A 23,835-nucleotide genomic window follows, 5' to 3' on the forward strand; every position below is an offset into this window, starting at 1 on the left:
GGACTGGAAGGGGAGTGTGGCTGCCTTTTTCCCAAAGCCTTTCTCACTCCTGGTTCCAGGCCTCTATGTGACCTGGCAACATCATCTGACCGGGGGTCCCGCAGAGACACCATGTGTCCTTTCAGTAAATCCCCACTTGTGTTTGCTTAGTCTCGTTTGACTGGGATTGTTACTTGCAGCCAAACACGTAAAACATATGGGTGCAGCTGGTTTCCAGCACCTCTGGCTGTAGCCACAAGGTGAACAGTGAGCAATTTTCCCTTAGCTGAGCCATTCTGCAACATCTGACATGAATTGTTTTTCTGGGATGGTCTGGGCATTACAGTGAAATCAGCTAAAGTAAGAATGCACCAAAAACTAGGAATTGCTGTGCAGATGATATTAAAAGAGATCATGAGCGACCTGCTAGCCAGCTGGCTGACTAAAGGCTTTGGCCTGGGGTCTGAGGCTGGTTTGCAGGTTTAATTTGGAGGTGAGGACACTTGATTGTTTTCAGGTTACCCAGGCTTACTGTGCTTTGGAGAATTGATTCACAATCAGCAAACTTGTGAGAGACTCATGGATCAGTCCACAGGCCAGCGTCCTAGTGCCCAGCGAGATGCCCGTGTTGTTCAGAGCATTAGGTCTCAACCGTGTGCAGGGGGTGCCCCTTGTAACACAGGGCACTTCCCTGTGCTGGGCACTTTACCAGTCCCTGTGCATCGCTCTCCAGCCTTGTGCTGTGCTCTGTCCCTCTAGCTCTTGATACCATAGATGCCTTGGCTGGAGCTGACTGTTGCTTGTCAGGCATACTTGCATATAATTAAATAAAAAGATATAAATGGAATCAAGTCCCAGAAGAAACAGTTAAACAAGTCAATGTGGCTGCTTCTGGGAGCATAATGAAGGGGCAGAAAGGGACAGCAGCAGGGACCTGCTTTCACTGTAAGCTTTTTACTACCCTGATTTTTTTGTAGCTGTGTGCATATATTACACAGATACAAACAAATAAACAATGACTATAATACCCAGATCCTCCTCCTAAAATAGTGTCTATTGTGCCTTAATGCCAGCCTGGATTCTCTCTCCTGTGTTACTGACACAGATCCTAATAGTCTCATTCCATTTACTCTGCTTGCTTGTAAGAGCATGGACCTATGTTGTAATTTATTTCCTTTAGAAGCATTCATTTTTGTTCACTTATTTATTGAATTGCTATGTGCAAGGCATTTCTACATAAAACAGTAACCATGTGATTGCACACTTTGTCCTGTATTGGCTAATTATTATGTAATCAATATAGTCATTTGGAGTTGGCAATTTTGAGAATGTACATATTCTAAAGAAACTTTAAAAATGTGGCTTTCCAAATAAATGTCTATGCCAGTCTTTAAAATGTTTATTTCCTCTGCTTTGTTCCAGTAATGGTAGGTTGAAGGCAGAAAGCATATCTGAAGCCTGAAGAAATGCTCTGTCTGAACAATTTGTTCATTCATTAAAAAGTTATTGATCGTCTATTATATGCCTGGTAGAGTACGACACAAGGTGGGTACAACACACAGGACATGGTCTTCACCCTTAGGAAATGTAAGTTCTTGCAGGGTATTTTTTGAGGGGAAAGTAGCTTGCACTTTTACACCAAAAAAATTCATTATCTCATCAGCTGTTTGCTGCAGCATCCCTTTGTATAGTATTTAGTAAAAACTTATTTTGCAAATTTACGCTTTCCACACGACTGTGTAGGACAACATCTATGGCCCAGATTCTCAGTATCTTTTTCTGCTGTCCTGCCCCTGAGGGTTCTGCCGTGTCCCAGTCACTGAGACCTGGAGAGCCTCTGGGACCTTGGGAGCAGAGGGCTTGGGAGAGGCGCACTTGCAGTCTGAGCACAGTATGTGGAGGTCGCTATGCCCATCCCTTCTCCACAGCAAACATGTGGGCACTGAAAGCCAACTTTGCAGAAACCCACCTTTGGGAGCCCGAGGCCTGAGGATGACAATTCCAGGCTGGCTTAGCTTCAAAATAGGTATTATTTTCCCTCTGTCTGCCACATCGTCTACTTGCTTGGGACAACAGTCAGCAGCACAGGGTCAGCAGCTAACATATCTGGACAATCATTGCTAAGGGAATGGGTTGAAATTGTTATTAGCAGAGCTGAATCTGAGGACACACGCCTTCCATGTTTCCAAAAATGGCCTTGATGATGAAGACATCTCCTTGGTTTTGAACTATTTTTACAACTCTAGGTAAAACCCCAAGCCCCAGCGAGACTTTCTTGGTATACATTAGTTATCCTTAATTAAATAAATAGTCTCCGAATAGAAGCAGATACACAAAAACTTTTATTAAGTGGAAGTTAGACTTACTTCATGGTAATTAACCAGTTACGAGCGCATTTAAATTCATGTGTGTGGACACTGTAGAAGTCAAAATGGTCTTTTGAAAGTCCGGTGTTCTGGCTCTGTTTGTGCCAGTGCAACCCCAGGTAGAACCATCCACAAAGTAAGTACAGGTCAACGAAGATATCAGACTAGATTGGCAACACCATATTCATTGTTACAAGCATTACAGAACAGAAAAGTCCAAGGACCAGAAAACGATTACTAAAGTGGTTCTGACTACAAGCCTTTTCTTCTACTTAAATGCTTCCAGAGGACCAGTGTAGCAAATCCTTAACTCTGGGGGGACAGAGCCACTTCCGCATTTTACACTTAAACGGGCCACAGAAACTGTAAACATTTGGTGGTCTCTTGATGCCCATTTCAAGTAGATGCCAGCTGTCCCCTTGGGAAAGTGCAGTTTAACTGGTATGAACATTTAACATTGTACATCTTCGATCTGAAAATTTCCTTCTGTTTCAATTAGCACCAGTTTATTTAAAAATATTTTTCCTGGTGTTAAATATTTAGGAAATATTTTTTTTTAAACGAACACACAAAGTCCAAAACAATGGAAAGCAAAAGAAATTCAAAAAATTGTTTTAGAGAACAGCATTTAGAAAAACAACATCATTTAAACATTCAACAAATCTATGTACAATGTGCCAGAAGCTGGCAAGGAGCATGGCTGCGGAACAGTCAGGTAAAAGGTTTGTCAACCTGAACCTCCACAGGCTGTATTTACAGTCAGATAGGTATTCAGAAATGTGTATCAGAACATCTGGATTTGGCTAAAAATCATATAAAAAGACACACTGCCCCTCCTCCAATAACTTCTAATTAGATAGCAAACAATCCAGTATAACCTTAAGTACCAGGTTTAGAAATGTGTGTGTTTTTTCCCCCGTATTTTACAAACAGTTGAGAAACTTTCTCAATGGACACTGAAGAGAACCAGAATGACAGAGAAATGGAGTTCTTTATTTCCACATTGTCAGATGAAGGAAAAGATATTTTTTTCAGGCTGAGTATTGTAGTAAAGCACTGATTAAAGAGCGAAGACAAATTATTAGGGGAAAAGGTTTCATGAAAATATGAAATCAACAAGAGGGCTGAAGATATTTGTGGATATTCTATATAGACTTTCCAAAATATAAGTAATTTTGAAAAAAGATCAATGATTTGCTTTGCTGGACGATATTTTCATATTTTGTTCTTTGAAACTATAACTGATACCCCTTGAAGAATATTTTTTTCTGGGATTGAGAATTAAACCCAACAGATAAAAGCTATGCTAACTTTATCCAATGAAATATTCGTTCACTTCATGCAGTTTTGTTTGCTTGTTAATCCAGTGTTACTAGAATATCCACCTTTAAAGAACTGGGCACATTTTCTAACAGCCAACATTTCCCATTTATGCTTAAGAAGTAACAAACCATTTCCCATTTATTCATCTTAATGATGGAATTTTTTAGAGCCTGATGTTTCAGAATAAAGTTTCAATCTTTAAAAACATCAAGTAGGAGAATATAGATGGGCTTCCCATATCCCCATAAGGATATGTATTCAAGTTTATTTTGAATAATTTGCAGTTGTGGTAGGTAGCTATAAAAAAAATTTACTTGGATTCGATACAAAATACATGCTACTCTTTGAAAATGCATAGTTTATAATTTTATACATTCATTCACTAACATTAAAGACTTTTGTTAAGCAAGTACTTACCTCTGAATGGTGGTAAGATTATATTTCAAAAGATCTCTTTTGAGTTAGCACTCAATGACATGTGAATGCCTGTCATTTTCACACGAGTGTCACACAGGAAGGACTCCTGTTTTCTCTTCATTCTTTCTCCTTTACTTGTTTAGCAGGCACTAAAAAGCAATGTTTTCTACTGATTGCATTTCCACTAAATACCCCATTTTAAATATTTAATAATTTCATTTTAATATTTTAGATTTGGTGTAGAAAACAATTCAGAAGATGGCTTAATTTTTTAAAGTTTCCTTAAACATTGTCATGGACTAAGGGCAACAGAGGTTTTGTGATTACTGTTGTTCTCTCTCTCCAGTCTTCTCATTTGAAAAAATGACCGTAGGCCACTCGCAGTTGCATCTGATGATAGTCATGAACCCTTTGGGACCTAGCGATTTTTTCTTATCCTGAGTTCTTCTTCTAAGTATATAGGATTTCGATACACAAAACACTTTGGAAACTATTCTAGTGTCTGGTTATTCCAGAAAGCCTATGTTTAAATGGCTGATCACTGTCCAACCATTAATTACAAAAATAAGAATTTTAGGGTGTGTTGTAGGAAAATATTGTTTCAGGGATTTTTTAAAAAAACATGTATGATCCACATTCCTGGGTTAGTTTACACCCAGGACATTTTCAGTTATCGAAGTCATGGGACTAGTATGTTTTGGAGATTTTTTAGTTCTTCCCTAAAAAGCTAAGTCTTTTCTAAAGCTTTCTACCAATGACCAAGGAGGTTCCCCGAACAGTCGGGAGACTGTGAAAGGAGGGGCTTTGCTATCATCACAGGTGTTGGTCACATCACAGCCATTGATTTCCAATAAGCAGAGTATGGAAAAAAGGTTTAAAAAGTAAAACAAGAGTTTGTAATCCGCAAAGTTATGCATTGCTCCTCAACCTTTTTTGGGAGAGTATGGGTAGTTTATCATTAAACTCCGCTGTAGATCCCTGAGGGGTATATTCACACTCTGGCAGCCGCTCTTCCTCTTTCCTTTCTGTCCCAGCCATCTGTGCCCAAAACATAGGAAGGGGGCTCCAGTGGAGTGAGGGACAAGTGCTTAACAACATGAGTGGACTGGAGTCCTTTTCTCTTTCCACAAATACGAAATTATAACAATTATACGCTGCGGGAGCCACTTCCTTTTTACATACTAAAGGCCAATTCTGCTTTCATGCTCTGTAATTGTGAGCAGAAGTCAGAGGCTGGAGCAATTAAACGTGGAGCCCTCTTTCTCTGTCCTCATTGTCCCCTCCTAAGGTGGAACCCAGCTCACATTCCTGGTTCTGATCACTCTATTAGCCTCGCACGTGGAAAGGAACGGTAGGGTTGGTGACTTGCACGGCGGGCTTTGAGGCACAGTGAAAGGATTAGCTATCTGCCTTGTCATTCTTTACAGTGAGTCTGAACAAATCTTTTGTGATGAGCGTGGCTGGCTGGCTGCTGACTAAGCCGCTCTCCTCATGATCACCTAAAACCATTCAGACAGATGGAATATTTCCCCCGAAGGAAGGGGATAGCCACACTGACTGAGCCTTACATCCCAGTCATAGTAATATTTATCCCCTTGCACCTTAAGAGAGAGAAAGCAGTAGTACAGAAACAAGAATGTCCCATCAGGGGCTTTGGAATTGAAAAAACGTTAACAACAGCCTGGCCTCTAGCTCAGGGAGATGAGGGCAAAGGGGAGGGTAATCTTTCAATGGCAAATTCACTGGGGCTTGCCAAGATGGGGGAAAGCAAGACTGGTAGCTAGAATGGGGACTGTTCTCTTTTAAAGCTCAGTTTCTTCTCTAGAGTGCTGGTTTTCCTCTTAAGTCAAGGATGTAGAGAGAATTCAGAAGAAATAGATGAGCACCTTTGTTTTTTTCTGTTTAAAGGAAATTTCCTTCTTTAATGGTAGTCTCAGCCCAGGTGCAACAGTGAAATCTTGGCTCACTGCAACCTGTGCCTCCAGATTCAAGGGATTCTCCTGCCTCAGCCTCTCAAGTAGCTGGAATTACAGGTGTGTGCCACCATGCCCGACTAATTTTTGTATTTGTAGTAAAGACAGGGTTTCACTCTTTCTTCCTCTGTTGGCCAGGCTGGTCTCGAACTACTGACCTCAAGTGATCCATCTGCCTTGGTCTCCCAAAGTGCTGGGATTATAGGCGTGAACCACTGCATCTGGCCAACTCTGGTTAATTTTCTGAATTAAAAATTTAGGGAAATGGACCTAGCAAGATAATGTAATAGTTAATTAGACTTGAGAATTAATTTTTAGTATTTTCATGGCATAAATAAATCAAGGGGATCTTCTCTTTAGAAGCTGTTAGTTATTAACTATGTGGTGGTGCCTAACATGAAAGAACATTTTTAAAAAACAAGGACTACAGTTTAATCACCGTCTCCACCTTCTTTCAAAATCTATGGTTACCTGCTTTTGGAACCATAGCTTTCTTCTTTCTTTCTTCATGGGTCTTTCTACATCCTGTTATTGTCATGGCAACGGCACTAACTATGATTCTTTTCCATCAGAAGAGGAAAGGACTAAACTGTTTCCTTCTCCAACACTGTATTACTTTAGAAACATAATAATAAATATTATTCATCAAAAACCCTGTTCAAGATGTAGGAGTCTGGCCAAAAAGATTTTTTTGAGGCTCCTTCTAGCTCCATGACCCAACCGCCTGTGAATGACTTTACTCTAAACTCAAGATGTTACACCTAGTAAATTAACGAGAGAAAGGTAAGATGAAATCCATTCATATATTGGACTGCCTTTTAATCATTCACAATGAAAGAAATCTCAGGCATTGCCAATGTCATTTAAATTGCATTCATATTTAAACACGACTTAACCATATTACCAGGCGTTTCCAACTCTGAGTTTACAGTATGTTTTGATTTGATCATTACAGATTATAAATTTGAGCTGGTTTTAAAATTTCTGGCATTGACTTAAGTTTATATACATAGCAAATGTTGTACGCTAGCAGCAAAATAAATTTTCCCCAAAGAGTCAAAACTTTTACTCAGAACATACATTTAGCTAATAAGCTCCTATAATTAACTACCAAATTGGCTGAAATTTAGGGATTAGGGATCCGCTACAGTTAAGGGATTCATCTGGGGATAAATCAGTTTGCACTTGGCAATATGACTGAGTAACGGGTGGGCTCTTTATGTCTATGCTGAAAGGCCCGGACTGAAAAGATGGTTTGAGAACATGGTGAGTCCCTGGGTCTTCTTACGTCCCTAGTCAGTCTGGAAGACTAAGGTTTGAGCCAGGTCTTTGATGAGCCCCTTCCCTCTTCCTTGCAAGCAATACTGAGGCTGACTCAGGTTCAAGACTACTCTGGGTTGGCCTTGGAGGTGGGTAATGTTGATTTTAAATAGTCCTATTCTACACTGGGTTCTTACAAAGATCAAATGAAATAGTGTGTGTGAACGAGACATATCATATTACATACATGAAAGGGTCAGTGATTATCCCAATACCATCAGGACTCTGATGTAAGATACAGTTTAAAATAATTTAGTCCATCTAAATGAAGGAAGCAACTTCTAATTTTTTTCATGACATATTTATTCTCATTTTGCTTTCCCCTCAAAGATGCTAGGGTTTTGCATGTGGAAAAACCTCCTTTTGAGGTTAGTGGACACTCCGAAATAACCCAAATGCCTACCAGTTCTGAAGCAAGGCTTCTGCTGTATCAGAGGTGAAGCAGTGGTAATTTTACATGGGAATGAAGACTCATGAGGCCGGATGGAGAGGGAAGGAGTGTGGGGAGGCTGGCCAAGGGCTTTGGCACAAGGAGGCAATGTGTGCTCGCTTCAAGCTTCAGAGGATCCTGGCAGCCTTCTCGGAAGGCACGAGGCTGCTCTTTGCCAGCCCCTCATCACAGTGGCCACGGTAGAAAATAGTAAGAAAATTAGGATAACAGTGATTCAATGCTTTGCAGGGCACAGCCTGGGCATGCCAAAAGGAGGCAGAGTGAGAGAGCTGGATAACTCAGCGTATCTATATTCAAGTCTGCCATGAGAATGATATCTGGGGAGAAATGATCTTTCCCCTCTTTTATTTTAGTTGCCCAGATAGTGCCGACATGCGAGTTTGTGGGGCTGATGGATGAACCTGACCTGACAACTGCGGAATGTGAAATCCACTTTTCCCAATAGTTGAAACTGGGGGCCGCAGGCTGCATCTGCCTGTGTACAGCTTCTCTTTGGTCTGCACAGTGTTGGCCGAGAGTTTGAGTTAGTTGTCAACACTTATGTGTCAGGTAATATCATATTTCCACGTCAGAAGATCTAGCAGCCCTGGGCCTGATTTCTGCGTGGTTCTGATTGTCTAGAGCTGAGTGTGGGCGCCCCTTCAAAGAGGGCATGTGTTCTGCAGTTCAACCTGGTCTCCACCATTCTTGTGTTCCTCTTTGCCTTATCCACATCAATCATTTACAGAACTTGCCTGGTCCTTCTGAGGCACTGACATTTGCAACCTCTCCTATATAGCATTAGGAATCTTTTGGAAATGAGACTAATTTGGTTCAAAACTGTACAGCAATAAAAACTTCTTGGGGACTTTAATGCTAACAATGGAGATATTCCAAGGAGTGAAAACAGAGATTTGCAGGACGCCTCATCTCAAAGACCAGGAGCCAAGGCTGTACATGGCTTTCCCTAACTCTGTGCATTTCTAGTCCTCAAGTGTGGAGATTCTAAAGCCTATTTGAAACCAAGGTCTGAGTGACCTTCTGACCACCTCATAAGAGCTGCCCAACGGGTGTATGGCTGTTCTATCTCAGCTTTGCTTTTGATGTTATCTGCATACTTGGCTAATTAGGCTAGCTTTTGGATTACTAAAATCTTAGAAAGAAAAGATGCTTTCTTGTTTTAACAGTGAGTGGGCTTGAAAAAACTGTACAGCATTATGAAATGGTTTTGGCAAAGCTCTGAATTATTTGTACAGTTTTAATAAACTCTTCACAACTCCCCTGTTTCCTGGTTCTTGGGAACGCAGTCACTTTCTGGTCACAACCTCATGTGCCTGCTAGTTCTTCACAGTGAAAAATCAAGCACTTGCTCTTTTGTTTTGTTTTTTTTTTTATTTTCCTTTTTTCCCTCCACTATATTTTGGAAGCACTTGTTCTTATGTAGAAATTACAGTTATATAGTTAGTGCTGAGGACAAAATTATTTTAAACATTACTGATCACCTAAGAATTCTATCTTTGGGCCTATCTACTATGATTTTAGAAATTTCCGCCAAATGATACTTGCTAGTTCAATGCAAGTATCTGTGATTCTGGTAGGTCAAGTGGTAAACTTGTCTTTGTGACACAGAATTTATCATTTTACACTAAAAATTTATAAGAATATTTCTCCCATGGCCTATAAGCATACCTGTTAACATTTTTTAGATTTAAAATATATAAAATGACTCTTCAGGCATGTTCTTCCATACTTTGAAAACACACTAGTAATGATAAAAGGAGTAGCTGTTGCTATCTTGATTCTCTTATAATACCCATTCCATCTGATCTGTACTTCTTCCCTTGCTGCAGAGGGTTAATTAAAAAGATATGCATCAAAACATTTGTTTAAAAGAGACATAGCCCTTTGTTTGGTGAGCAGGAATTACTTATAATATTAACACTTCCTGTCTGGTAAAATACTATATTTTTAAAAATAAGCTACAATGTATAAAACCAAGGTCATTTCTCCCAAAATGTCTGTGTTCTTTGTGATTACAAAACACTGCATCTTGTAAAATATTTCCAGTTAACTTGAGAAGTAGAGTACTGACGCTTATTACCAAAGTGTCATATCTCTTAGAACTGTAGAAGCCTAATCAGTATATTTCTTGTTTTATTTGGAAAATTAAGTTATAATTGTTTTTGTATTTAAAGGTTATGTTTTGCCACAACATATTACCATTGTGATTCTCAGACCCACAACAAAAGTTATAAAACATGAGATTGTCCTCAAAAAAAAGTAACTATTTACAAAACAGGACCAGAAGTAAAATTCCCATTTTGGTTCCTGGTCCTATGATAGATATACCTTTTAAAGCATGTATATCATTGGATATGGGCTTTTTCAAAGTCAGTCATAATAAGCAAACCAGTTGGTCTTAAATACATTTTATACTTTCTTGCTCTATTGGTGTGCATTACTCAGTGATACAACTGGTACCTAAAAAAAGTGCTAATCTCATTTTATTTACTGACTTCAGGTTTGGCTAGTTACAATGCAAAAAAGACACATGAAACAGTTCCAATATGGAGGAATCCCCACAGGTACAAGGAACAGGGACAGTCCGTGCCGCTGGTAGGGCTACTTTCTTAGAGAAATGAAATTTCCAGTTGACCCGTGTGCCCAGGGCATTCTCCAAAATGATTCACATTCTCATTCATATTCATGAATCCTGCTCTGTTTCCACTCATTTGTATGCACAAATTCTTCCCCGAGTTCACACAGGTCAGTGCTACAGAAGATGTGGTCGATAGCAATTCTACAGGGTCATGAGAAAAAGCAGCACCTTGTCCACAAGAGTCCATGGAATTTTGTTCGCTAACATGCTATTAAAGCAAAATGTACATCGTTCACGGCTTGCTTTCACCTACGGAATTCTGCTGATAGCTAATAAAACAGTCATCCATTGGGTAATGATAAAAAGGACCAGCAAGGCTTTGTATTCACAATTACATTCAGAAAAAGCCTTACATGAGTCTAGGAATACCACCCCACCCCATCCCCCTCCCCGACCCCCAGGCATTGCACCTGTGGTTCAAATGTTAGCCTTAGGCTACAGGTCAGCTCCAAACCGTTTTCCCAGGGCACTCCCCTATGCCTCACAAATGTCAGTACTGCCCAGTTCACATAAATTTGTCTTGAAATGATACCATGTTCATTTGAGAAAAAAAATTGTTCTGACTATAAAAGACTTTAGTGATAACAAAATTCTTCCTAGTTTTAGGAGTCTCCAGACCTATTTTTGCATGCCCTTTATTTTTCCCTGAGGAAATGAATATTATTTACAGTATTTTGCTACTATTCCCAAGGTATTCTCTGTTATATGTACAATTCTGGCCACTTTTCTCTGAACCTTTGCAAGTGAATGCTGCAATCTGGAGTCTGATGAAGGGGGAACACGGATTCAGCAGTGCCAACTAATTCAGAACCCAGGGCTGCTTTCAGAAGCGTGGCTTAGTGTGACACCAGAAACAGCAGACTTAAAACTCGAGTGCTCTTGAGATTTAATGGAGGACATTTCAGTTTCAAAAATCTTTTGCAACATATACACGTGACTATCTCTTTGAAAAGTTTTTAGAAAGGTCAAGAATTGTGTCATTCTCTACTGAAAATTTTCATCTGCAATATGGTTATGTTCGGGCAGGAATTGTCTAATAAAAGGGCACCTTGTTGGTGCCTGGAGCTGCTGATGGGCACTTTGCAGCTAAGCGCACACATTCTTGGTCAGAAATCCACAGCTTTTTTCCTGACACTGGCTTTTGCCAACCAAGGGAGAAAACTTTTCAGCTAGTGTGGTGGAGAGAAGTCCATATCTGCTAGAGATGGCCCGCTCGGGCTGGGCACAGCAGCCCTGCACTCTTGGCCAGAGGTACTTCCCTTCAGGTCATTCTCTCCTTGCTTCAGGCAGCTGCTCCCAGAGGAGAAAATGGCAGCTCCCTGGGAGGTACTTAGGGATGGTGACCACTAGCTGATCAGCACCAAGAAGATGAGCAAGAGCCAGGTGTCCACAGACCTCTTGTACCTCCCCCCTGACTCCCTTGCTACCTATGTGTTTTCTCCAGGTTGTCACACTGCCTCCCACCAATGCAGCACACATCTGCTGGGAAGGCCCAAGGCTTAACACCACTGACTGCTGGCCACTCTGCTTTGTCGCTCTCTGGAGAATGTCCTGTCAGTCACTATGAAATGACTTCTTTGGAGAGAGATGAAAAACCTTTCCTGAAGGCTGGGGTGTCAAAGGAGAAAACAAAAATCAAAAGGCTACATCACGCCTTACTTAGAAATATTTTGGGACCAGAATCCATTGTTTTGCATGCCTTTTGTGCAGATAGGCCTCTGAGCTCCCTGCGGTGGCCAGGGCTCCAGTCCCACCGCCAGCTTGCTGTGGGAGCAGTCTGCCCAGCCCTCCCTCTCCTCCCAGCCAAACGAACACACACAGAGAACTTGGTTCCACAGAGATGGCATCAAACCAATGTCTGGCTAATTTGGCACTCCATTTAGTTCCAGAATATAACAAAATAATGCTACGTTAAAAAAAAAAAACCCTAACTTGAACGATCAGTGGTGTATATTGGAATTCATAGCTTTCTGGGTGGCCTGTAAGGAGTATAATCCCTTTTCTTCAAGACCAGCCACCTGTGGCTTGGTGGTCTACTAGTTATTCCACGCCTTGGTCCAGGGAATATGTGTCTGTGTCCAGGAAGGTACTGAGGGTCTGTCTGCACCTGAAGCCAGAAAAGAAAGTACACAGAGCCCTGGGCTAGCAGGCAGAAAGCAGCCCCAACTTGGGTAGGAGGTACAGAACTGTGTGAAAAATGCTTTAGAAAGGAGAAGAGATCCCAGGGAAGCTACATTCAGCTCTATAGTTCTGCTTATACCTGTGCACTGGCTGAACACCAGGTAAGGACTGAGCTTGGCTCAGCTAAGCTGGAGCTCAGCACTACTCATGGGGTATATATCTGGGGGTGGAAGCCAGGGGCTTTGCTCCAGGACTGCTCCATAGCAAAGATCTCTCCCTCCTTGTGTTTCAAAGTTCTGGGATGGGGGATGGATTTTATACTTCATGACTTGAATCTTTTTCTATTAGTAACAGTCCAACGATCAAGGGCCAGGGAGCTTTGCTGAAGAGAAAAACCTCTGGTCCAGGACTGTACCCTGTCATTTAAACACATGGTGAACTTGCTTAAACAGGTGACCAGCTCTGGCCGCCCAAGGCCACTGGGCAATCTGCCCACGGCTCAGGGCTTCCTGGACCAGGCCAGAGCATCATCTTGCATCAGTGGTGCTGCATGGGGGTGACAGGACACCAGGAGGAGAAAGGACATGCTAGAGTAGAAGAAACAAACACATTTCTGCGTTTAAAAAAATGCCATTTCCTGGCTGACCTTGTAAGTCTAAAACATACAGTATTGCTGGTGCTGTGACTAGTACTGATTGGTAATCAAGAGGCAAAATTAGATGAAGCTCTTTTTCTCTTCTCTTAAAATAAATGTTTTTAAAGAAAAAAAAATGAAGAAAAAAACCAGGATCTCTTCCAAGGAGTAATTTTAAAAAATTTATGAGAGTTTAAAAAATAAAAGTCCCATAATATGTGAATGCACAGATTGTGGATGTTGCGCTGTAGAACCTCCTTATACTTTCTTTTGCTTGTATATAAAAAGAATATCTGTCATTACTAGATGTCTTCTTTCTACGCTTAAAAAAGTGTATGTACAATCTCTAGACATATATTAAACTTTCCTCTGTGCAATTTCATTTAACATTCCTATGGCTGATCCCATGTCCCCTGTCCCTATACAGTGCCTCCTATAAGGTGCTCTTCCTACTTTGCATAGGTATAGGAGAAATAACTCTTTAGCAGGGCAATTGAGAGTTGGGTAGATAGAGAATGAGCTTATTTATAGGGCTTGACGACTCCCCTCTCCCCACACCACTATCCCCCAAACAAACAAGCAAGTAAGTTACAAAGCCCAATAAATGGAACATAGTGCAAACCCTGGCCCTACTAAATTGAGAAATTCCTATACCTACATGCATTTTCCTTTTGGTGTTCTGTATGTTCCCTTTTGAGCAAATTCTTAAATGAATAGCTCCAATATTTTTATAAGAAAAACTTAAAGTTTGGACCTTCCATTTACTCACATAATGTTTATATTGTTAATTAACTCATCTCCCAGACATGCTAAAGCATAAAACCTATAAAAGTGCACTCAGAATGGAAGTGGTTTGTTGATCTAAATGACTTTCTGAACAGGTGGGGCCATGTGGGCTGTGCTCTGTTGTCTAAAGCAAACCTGCTGGGACAGTTTGGAGTTCTCTACCTCTTCTGAAATCAGTCAGTGGTGGAGTCTGGAGAGAAGGAAAATGACCCATTAACCTGGCTACAATCTTGACAGACAAGCAGTAACAAATAGCTCCGAGTTGCCATTTGTGTCACATCCCTGAAAGAAGCATGGAGGCTTACCCAGATGGCTACAGGTGCCAGTTCTTGACTGAGTTGTGGCAGGTAGAGAGTAGAGTTAGCTGTGCTGCCTTTAGGGGAAGAGCTTCTTATGGATCCAAGGAAGACTCCTAGATGTTTCCCAACAGTGACAGCTGGACTTCCTGAACTCAGCTTCGGGCTGAAGTCTGCTGGTGATTTCCGTGGACAATCCCTTCTCGAGTTTATGCCATCTGGGGCCCTACATGCTAATAGCTCTACCATGGTTCAGTTGGGGCCATTCTTAAAAGAAAAACAAACAAAAAGCCATAGAAAAGATGCCCAGAGTGCTGCACTTTCTTGCAACACATCCTGACATACACTGCTCCAAGAAGTCAAATGGAAAATAGGGAAAAGATTATTCACAACAAAAGTAAGTACTGGTCTTTGTACAAATGCTACTGAATAACCTGTAGCTTGTTTTTTAAGTGTCAAAAAAATCTTGGAAATGGCATAATTCAGAAAGCTTATCAAAATATGCCTCCTTTCTAGGTAAAATGGGCTTTGATGGTTCAATTGCTATAGAAGTCCACAGTTTTAAGTCTAGACATACAGCAAAAAAAGTTGACTTTTCTTTTGAAGGAAAAAAAACTAGTTATAGCTGCTCCAGGCTGGGTTCTCAGTAAGAGCAACTTTCTTTTGTCATAGGTGGTGACTTAAACAATTTTTCTGTGTTTTTGCTGTTATTCCTCCAAGGTTCCTGAAAGGGCTTTTCCCGGCTTCAACTGTGTTTTATTCAGTAGGAAAAGCTCTTTCCAACACCTGCAGTGGCAGGCCAGGGCAGGAGCGGCTCAGGGCCCCGAGCCCCTCTGCCTGGGGGTCTCTCAGTCGAGGAATCTCTGGCAGGCCTTCTTCCAGCGGCAGGCGGTACACCACATGTCTCGGTTCTCCATCCCGTACACCTTCCGACACTTTTTGCCCTCTCCCCTGGGCTTCCTGTACGACAGACGAGGAAGGTTAGTTTAGTGGGAGGAATTCAATGGGCATTCTATGGAGAGCTCAAAAATCCCTTGAAAGAGTGAGGGAGGGAAAAAAAAAAAAAAAAAAAAAAAGGCTGGCCATGGTGGCTCATGCCTGTAATCCCAGAACTTTGGGAGGCCGAGGTGGGCGGATCACCAGAGGTCAGAAGTTTGAGACCAGCCTGTCAACATGGTGAAACTCTGTCTCTACTAAAAACACACAAAAATTAGCCAGGCATGATGGCATGCACCTGTAATCCCAGCTACTCAGGAGGCTGAGGCAGGAGAATCACTTGAACCTGGGAGGCGGAGGTTGCAGTGAGCCAAGATCGTGCCACTGCACTCCAGCCTGGGAGACAGAGCGACTTCTCTCTAGGTTCAGACTCTAGTATGTGCTGGTTGTTTTCACAGCCACTACACTCAACTGTTAAAATTTGCTACCATATCCCTTAAGCTTCTATTTGTCTACTTGTGGACATGTCCATTTGGGCATCTTCATAAAACTGAATTAAATAAGTAAACACAAGAAATGCCAGTAGAGAGCAACATTGCTCTTTCAAGTTTTTAAGTAGGTACTTTCAAATGCTCCCTCCATTCTCAATTTCTAGTACAGCAGTCCCTGCTAAGGGTGGGGAATATGTTCCAAGACCTCCAGTGGATGCCTGAAACTGCAAATAGTACAAACCCTATATATATATTATGCATGACTTTTTCTTTCTTTACAGTTTCATGGATTGAAGATTCATTCGTACTGTAGATCTTCGCAACCTCAGTATAAAAATTTTTTTCTTTGTTAAGTTGAAAACTTTCACCTTTTCACTTAAAGGAAGCACTTTATGGCTTGTCTTTAGCATATCTGAATTCCAGCCTCACCACTCTTGCACTTTGGGTCTATTATTAAGTAAAAGAAGGGTTCCTTGAACACAAGTACAGTTTGTAACAGTCAATCTAATGGGCAAGTAGTGTAGACAGTGTGGATACACTGAACAAAGGGATAACATTCATCCCAGGCAGGACAGAGCTGGATGGCACAAAATTTCATCACACTACTCAGAATGGTGTGCAATTTAAAACTTATTAATCATTTATTTCTGGAATTCTCCATTTAACATTTTTGGACCACAATTGACTTTGGGTAACTGAAACCACAGAAAGTAAAACTGTGGATAAAAGGGGACTATTGTATTTTGGTTAAGGAACTTCTGGGGAGATCATTCTTGATCTGCATTAAAAATTGTATCTTATAGTTCATTTAATATAGAGATTAATACAACATGGCTCTAAATAGACCCAATAATCACCATTGCCTATTCTGTAAAAACAAAAACAAAAACAAAAACAAAAAACAAAAACCTTACTGTAAATCATTACCCCCTGAAACAACAAATCTTCATTAATAGGTAATGGATGGGAAAAACCATGGGAAAAAAAGAAAGGGCGTTTTGTCAATTGTGGAGAAATTTTATAGAAGATCATTTCTCAGGGTTCTCTCTGCTGTTCTGTTTTATAGTTAATTCCTTTGTGGTGAGGTGTGTGGAGTTTTTTAAGCTGTCATACCTTAAGCTGACTGTGCCTCTGGGTGGGGAGGACAGGACCGTGTGCGCGTGCTGTCTCTGCTCTCCTGTGCCCACTGGATGATGTGTGGGTGACACCTGGTGAATACATGGAAAACAAAGTTGATGGGGCAGGTTCTCCACCCATGCAGTTAGTTAACCTTTGCTATGTGGACACTGATCCTTGACCATTAGAAGCAGAGATGAGGCCGGGCACGGTGGTTCACACCTGTAATCTCAGAACTTTGGGAGGCCGAGGTGGGCGGATCACTTGTGGTCAGGAGTTCAATCAGCCTGGCCAACACGGTGAAACCCCGTCTCTACCGAAAAGTACAAAAATTAGCCAAGTGTGGGGTTGTGTGCCTGTAATCCCAGCTACTTGGGAGGCCGAGGCAGGAGGACTGCTTGAACCCCGGGGCGGAGGTTGCAGTGAGATGAGATCGTGCCACTGCACTCCAGCCTGGGTGACAGAGTGAGATTCTGTCTCAAAAAAAAAAAAAAAAAAAAAAAAAGGAAGCAGAGATGAAATACTTTCCTCACAGAGACCACACATTAAAATGGAGGAGGGCTGCTCATGGCAGAATTAAAATGCATTCCCAAACAGAGAAGACCCACCAACAGCCAATATCTCAAACATTTTTTTACTTGATGTCTATGCATTTCAAGTGGCTCTCATCATACCATATTTTCACTTGAATAATATTTTAAATCTTGAAGTACATTCCTGTCTATTTCTTTTGATCCTCATGAACCCTGTCAAGCAGGGCAAGGCTCATGATTCCCTTTTTTAGAAGATGAAACATACCTAGAGAGGTTAAGAGATTTATTTAAGATTATATAGCTAGTAAGCGACAATGACACAGTGCAGGTCTAGGCCTTCTGTTGGCTCTAGTGGATCAATCACTGCCACTAAATACATGGATTCTTGTAAAAAACACCCCATCAGCAGACTCTCAGGTCCAAACAGGAAGGAATAAAGGCAAGAGGCAGACAGCCTGAGCAAATCAAGAACGTATGCCACCCACCGAACACTTACTGAGCGCTCACTACGTGCAGGTACACTCACAGCAGCTTTAGTCTTCACAACGACCCCACGCAGTATTACTATTGTTCCTATTTTATAGATTAGGAGACCAAGGCAGATGGAGGTTAAGTAACTTGCCAAAGGTCATGGCATGTGTCATGGTAGACCCAGGGTTGTGCTGCAGCTCTTCCTGGCACCAGGACGTGTGTTTAACCCTGTTGCTTTTCTGTCGCTCAGTCATAGAGGAGGGCCCCTACTGTCCTCAGTCCCTCCTGCATTACTCACTTCAGCCCTTTGCATTACCTGTCTCCTAACACTAAATAAGCTTCCCAGCTTCTGGAATTCTTAAAAGCTGCAACAAATTCATTTTTTTAACAAAGGAAAAAGAATGTTTCAACTAATTAATCAGTATTGCCATATGTAGGAGGACAGACATTTAATCAATTTAAAAACCTAGGAGGCAACGTGGTCACAGGAAGAGCACTGTCACTTAAAAGTCATGGGAGCATTCCCCAAACATCCTTAGAGAATTGCTTTTCTCTAGTACAGCTATTAGTACTTTCTCGTCTCTTTCAACGTAAAGGAACGCACATGATACAGTTCGGATGTGTGTCTCTGCCCGAATTTCATGTTGAAAAGTAATCCCCAGTGCTGGAGGTGGGGCCTGGTGGGAGGTGTGTGGATTATGGGGATGGATCCCTCATGAATGGCTTGGACCATTCTCTTGGTGATATGTGACCTCTCACTCTTGAGTTTACATAAGACTGTGGTTGCTTTATGCCCATTCCTGCTTTCATACGTGACGTGCCTGCTCCTGCTTCACCTTCCACCATGAGTAAAAGCTCCCTGAGGCCTCCCCAGAAGCAGATGCCACTGTGCTTCCTGTACAGCCTGTAGAGCCAATTAAACCTCTTTTCTTTATAACTTACCCTGTCTCAGGTATTTCTTTATAGCAATGCAAGTATGGCCTAATAGAGATCATCAGTGTTATTTTCCCAGACATTAATTTTAATGCTATGGCTTGAATGTTTGTCCCCTCCAAAACTTATGTTGAAACTTACTTGCCATTGTAATAGTATTAAGAGTTGGGGCCCTTAAGAGGTGATTAGGCTATGAGGGCTCCACTCCCATGGGTGGGATTAGTGTTCTACAAGGGCCAGTTTGGCCCCCCTCACCCTCTCACCTTCTGCCATGTGATGATGCAGCATAAAGGCCCTCACAGAGGCTGGCATGTTGATGTTGGACTTCCCCGCCTCCAGGTTGTTAGTCAGTAAATTTCAGTTCATTATAAATTACTCAGTCTAAGGTACTCTGTTATAGCAGCACAAAACTTAGACATTTAAAAAATTACACAGGTAGGGCCAGGAGTGGTAGCTTATGCCTGTAATCCTAGCACTTTGGGAAGCCAAGGTGAATGGATCACTTGAGTCCAGGAGTTTGAGCCCAGTCTGGGCAACATGGTGAAACCCCATCTCTACTAAAAATACACAAATTAGCCAGATTGGTGATGTGCACCTATAGTCCCAGCTACTCAGCTGAGGTGGGAGGATCACCTGAGTGTGGAGAGTTCAAGGCAGCAGTGAGTCGAGATTGTGCCATTGCACTCTAGCCTGGGCAACAGAGTGAGACGCAGCTCAAAAAAAAAAAAAAAAATTATACAGGTAAGTAAAAATCTAACATTTGGAACCACTGTTGCCATGAGTTTCAATGATTCTATACCACTGGTCTTCATGCTAAAGTTGGGTGGAGCAAGGGCCAGCAGAGGTAACATTCAGAGTTTTTAAAAATAAAAGCTTTGGAGTTCAGTGCATTCATTTCATGTGTATAGATATGCAGCTTCCTCCAAGAGCAGAATCCTCCTCACCCCATCTCATAATGGCTTTGGTTTTGTACAGGATGAATAACAGCAAACTAGAGGGAGTGAATACCTGAGACATCTACAGTCACTGTAGATGATCTCTGATATGCTTATATGAATTGTTTTAAATTATCAGGAAAATAAACATAAAAATCTAACAATTCTTGTAGAACTTATGGAATCCCAACAACACTGCACTTCATTTAGTCAGAGAACTGGAAAACTTTGGTTGACATGACAGTAACACTACTTCCATCAGCCAGGGATAATGTGGAAGTTTCTAGATCATGCAAAGTTGACATAGCCCTTTTGCATGAAGTGATATGAGATTATTGGATACTCTTCATTCAACAGATATTTATTAAATACTTGCTATGTACCAGGCATTGTTACAGATTCTGAGGATATAGCTGTGAACAAAACAAATTCTCTGCCCTCATGGAGCTTACATTCTAGTGAGAAGACAGACAATAAATACAAAATCACACAAGATCATTTTAGTGATAAGTAGCTGACAGAAATAAAATAGGGTAATAGGCTAAAGTGTAATAGAAGGAGAGGACACTTATTTATTTTGAGTGGTAAGAGAAGGCCTCCTGAGGAGGTTACCTTTCACCTACAAGGCATTGCAGAAAAGGTGGTGGGCACTTTGTGGGAGGTGGAGGGTGGGAGGAGAGGAGACAGAAGTATCAAGCTATGCCTCTGACCTGCAATAAGGGATCTGAATGTTATTCTAAGTGCAATAAGTAAGCCATTGGAGAGTTTTTAAAAGCAAGACATCTGATTAATGCTTTAAACAGATCACTTTGGCACTTTGGAGAATGGACAGTAGACAGCCTGGAAAGGAGCCCTGGAGTTGAGAGGCTTTTGCAGTATTCCAGGCAAAGACATACCAGTGGTTTAGACTAGGTATGGCAGCAGTGGTGGGGAGGGGCTGGATTCCCGTTGTTTAGAGGTACAGCCTAGGACTTGTGGGTTAGGATGGGGCACAAAGAAAATTGCATCTTTAGATGAATCAAGGATGAATTGAGGAGTCAAGGATGAATCCCAGGTTCTGGCCCAAGTGGCTGGAGGCACAGTGGTGCCACTTTCTGAGATAAGAAAGTTACAGAAGCAGCAGGGTGGGGGAGGCATGAGGAACAGGCTTTTGAAAATTCCCCCAAACCTGTTTGAGGGATATGGATTGTCTTCAGCTGTTTTGTGCTGCTATAACAGAGTACCTGAGACTGGATGATTTATAATGAGCAGAAATTTATTTTTTACAGTTCTGGAGGCTGGAAAGTCTAAGGTTGAGGGGCCTGCATGTGACAACGGCCTTCTCGCTGTGTCATCCCAGGGCAAAGGGTGGAAGGGTAACAGTTCACCTAAGAGAGGGCTGAACTTGTTTTTATAACAAACCCACTCTCCTGATAATGACACTAATCCATTCATGAGAGTAGAGTCCTCTAGACCCCATCACCTCTTAAGGGTTCCACCTCTCAACACTGCTGCACTGGGGATTAAATTTCCAGCACATGAACTTTGGGGGACACTTGCAAACCACAACATGGACCTTCTGCAGGAATGACCCCTCGCCAAAGTCCTTCGTCCTGCTAATGGCTCTCTTAACTCTGGAGTTCAGTACATGCATTTCTACAGGGTACAACATAGCAAAAGACAGAGGACCCACTTCAAACTTCCATATGTGGCTGAGTTCAGTGGGAGGCTCAATATGACATGTGAGTTTTTTCTTGAGACTTTTAATGGCAAGACAGTCATGTTTCAGCTTCTTATTTTAGTTGAGGATGAGGGTGGAGAAACCAAGGGAGTAACTGGGGCAGTCAACTACCATTTATTCAGTGCCTGCAAATGTGAAAGACAGGCAAGTAGGTTATCTATTATCTCTTTTAATTCTCATAGCAAACTTGCAAAATAAATAATCTATATCTACATCTTACAGATAGAGAAATTTAGGCTTTGAGCAGGGAAGTGGCCTGCAGAACATCCCAGAGGTAAAAGTAGCAGCAGAAGTAATTTGCTGAGAGCCTGCTATATAAGCTAAGTGTCTTCCATATGTTATCTATTTCAATCTTCACAACAACCCTATCATAGCCATAATTTCCATTTTATAGATGAGAAAATGGAGAAGTTAAGTGCACTGTCCAGGCCACACAGTAAATGGACTCAGGGTTTGAACACCGTTGTCTGACTTGAACACCTGGCCTTGGAACTCACTTCTGAATGATGTCAAAGCCCTGCTTTTTGCACTCTTCCATCCTGCCATATCACTGATGGAAATAATGTGTGCCCTAAAATAAAGCCCTATAAAGCAAATACTTTCTCTCTTAGTGGTCTCTGCATTTCAATTTGTTTATTTCTTAACCATTTCCAAGTTCTATTTTGTGGCATGTTTTATAAAGCATATAACATACTTGGACAGTATAATATGATAATATTTCTAACTAAATAAAATTATTGGGCTATATGTACATAGTTTGTTGGTTAGGTGTGACCTCCAAAGAGTCTAAAGAATTTTAAATTAGACGGCTGAATAGGAACAGCTCCAGTCTACAGCTCCCAGCGTGAGTGATGCAGAAGATGGGTGATTTCTGCATTTCCAACTGAGGTACCAGGTTCATCTCACTGGGAAGTGTCGGACAGTGGGTGCAGGACAGTGGGTGCAGCACACCGAGCATGAGCCGAAGCAGGATGAGGCATTGCCTCACCTGGGAAGCGCAAGGGGTCAGGGAATTCCCTTTCCTAGTCAAAGAAAGGGGTGACAGACGGCACCTGGAAAATTGGGTCACTCTCACCCTAATACTGCGCTTTTCCAACAGTCTTAGCAAAAGGCACACCAGGAGATTATATCCCGCGCCTAGCTCGGAGGGTCCTACGCCCACGGAGCCTCACTCATTGCTACCACAGCAGTCTGAGATCAAACTGCAAGGTGGCAGCGAGGCTAGGGGAGGGGCACCCATCATTGCCGAGGCTTGAGTAGGTAAACAAAGCAACCAGGAAGCTTGAACTGGGTGGAGCCCACCACAGCTCAAGGAGGCCTGCCTGCCTCTGTAGACTCCACCTCTGGGGGCAGGGCATAGCCAAACAAAAGGCAGCAGAAAACTCTGCAGACTTAAATGTCCCTGTCTGACAGCTCTGAAGAGAGCAGTGGTTCTCCCAGTATGCAGCTGGAGATCTGAGAACGGACAGACTGCCTCCTCAAGTGGGTCCATGACCCCCGAGTAGCCTAACTGGGAGGCACACCCCAGTAGGGGCAGACTGACACCTCACACGGCCGGGTACTCCTCTGAGACAAAACTTCCAGAGGAAAAATCAGGCAGCAACATTTGCTGTTCACCAATATCCACTGTTCTGCAGCCTCCGCTGCTGATACCCAGGCAAACAGGGTCTGGAGTGGACCTCCAGCAAACTCCAACAGACCTGCAGCTGAGGGTCCTGACTGTTAGAAGGAAAACTAACAAACAAAAAGGACATCCACACCAAAACCCCATCTGTACATCACCATCATCAAAGACCAAAGGTAGATAAAACCACAAAGATGGAGAAAAAACAGCAGAAAAACTGGAAACTCTAAAAATCTGAGTGCCTATCCTCCTCCAAAGGAACGCAGCTCCTCACCAGCAACAGAACAAAGCTGTATGGAGAATGACTTTGACAAGTTGAGAGAAGAAGGCTTCAGACAATCAAACTACTCCGAGCTAAAGGAGAAAGTTCGAACCCATGGCAAAGAAGTTAAAAACCTTGAAAAAAAATTAGATGAATGGCTAACCAGAATAACCAATGCAGAGAAGTCCTTAAAGGATCTGATGGAGCTGAAAACCAAGGCACGAGAACTACGTGAAGAATGCACAAGCCTCAGTAGCCGATTCGATCAACTGGAAGAAAGGGTATCAGTGATGGAAGATCAAAAGAATGAAAGGAAGTGAGAAGAGAAGTTTAGAGAAAAAAGAATAAAAATAAACGAACAAAGCCTCTAAGAAATAAGGGACTATGTGAAAAGACCAAATCTACGTCTGATTGGTGAGCCTGAAAGTGACGGAGAGAATGGAACCAAGCTGGAAAACACTCTGCAGGATATTATCCAGGAGAACTTCCCCAATCTAGCAAGGCAGGTCA

At 42.0% G+C, this 23,835-nt stretch overlaps 1 protein-coding gene across 2 annotated transcripts in view; it reads right to left on the reverse strand.

The window, feature by feature from the left end:
• Window positions 1-2,298: 2,298 nt before the first annotated feature.
• The window catches only part of ZNF704 (zinc finger protein 704), a 251,392-nt gene continuing 229,855 nt past the window's right edge, over window positions 2,299-23,835 (reverse strand). Inside the window, exons 8-10 of one of the 2 annotated variants that reach the window (XR_010127248.1) lie at window positions 16,845-16,939; window positions 14,314-15,264; window positions 2,299-10,608 (exon numbers count right to left, since the gene is read on the reverse strand). Coding sequence is in view for 1 of the 2 variants with exons in the window: in XM_054498297.2 (XP_054354272.1) it covers window positions 15,153-15,264; window positions 16,845-16,939 (207 nt within the window). In the remaining variant the exon portion in view is untranslated. Of the gene's footprint in view, window positions 15,265-16,844; window positions 16,940-23,835 lie in introns of both variants that reach the window. The other variant, XM_054498297.2, reaches the window with a different exon arrangement.

Source organism: Pongo pygmaeus, chromosome 7 (genome assembly GCF_028885625.2).
Source record: "Pongo pygmaeus isolate AG05252 chromosome 7, NHGRI_mPonPyg2-v2.0_pri, whole genome shotgun sequence".
In the NCBI taxonomy this organism is placed as follows: Eukaryota; Metazoa; Chordata; class Mammalia; order Primates; family Hominidae; genus Pongo; species Pongo pygmaeus.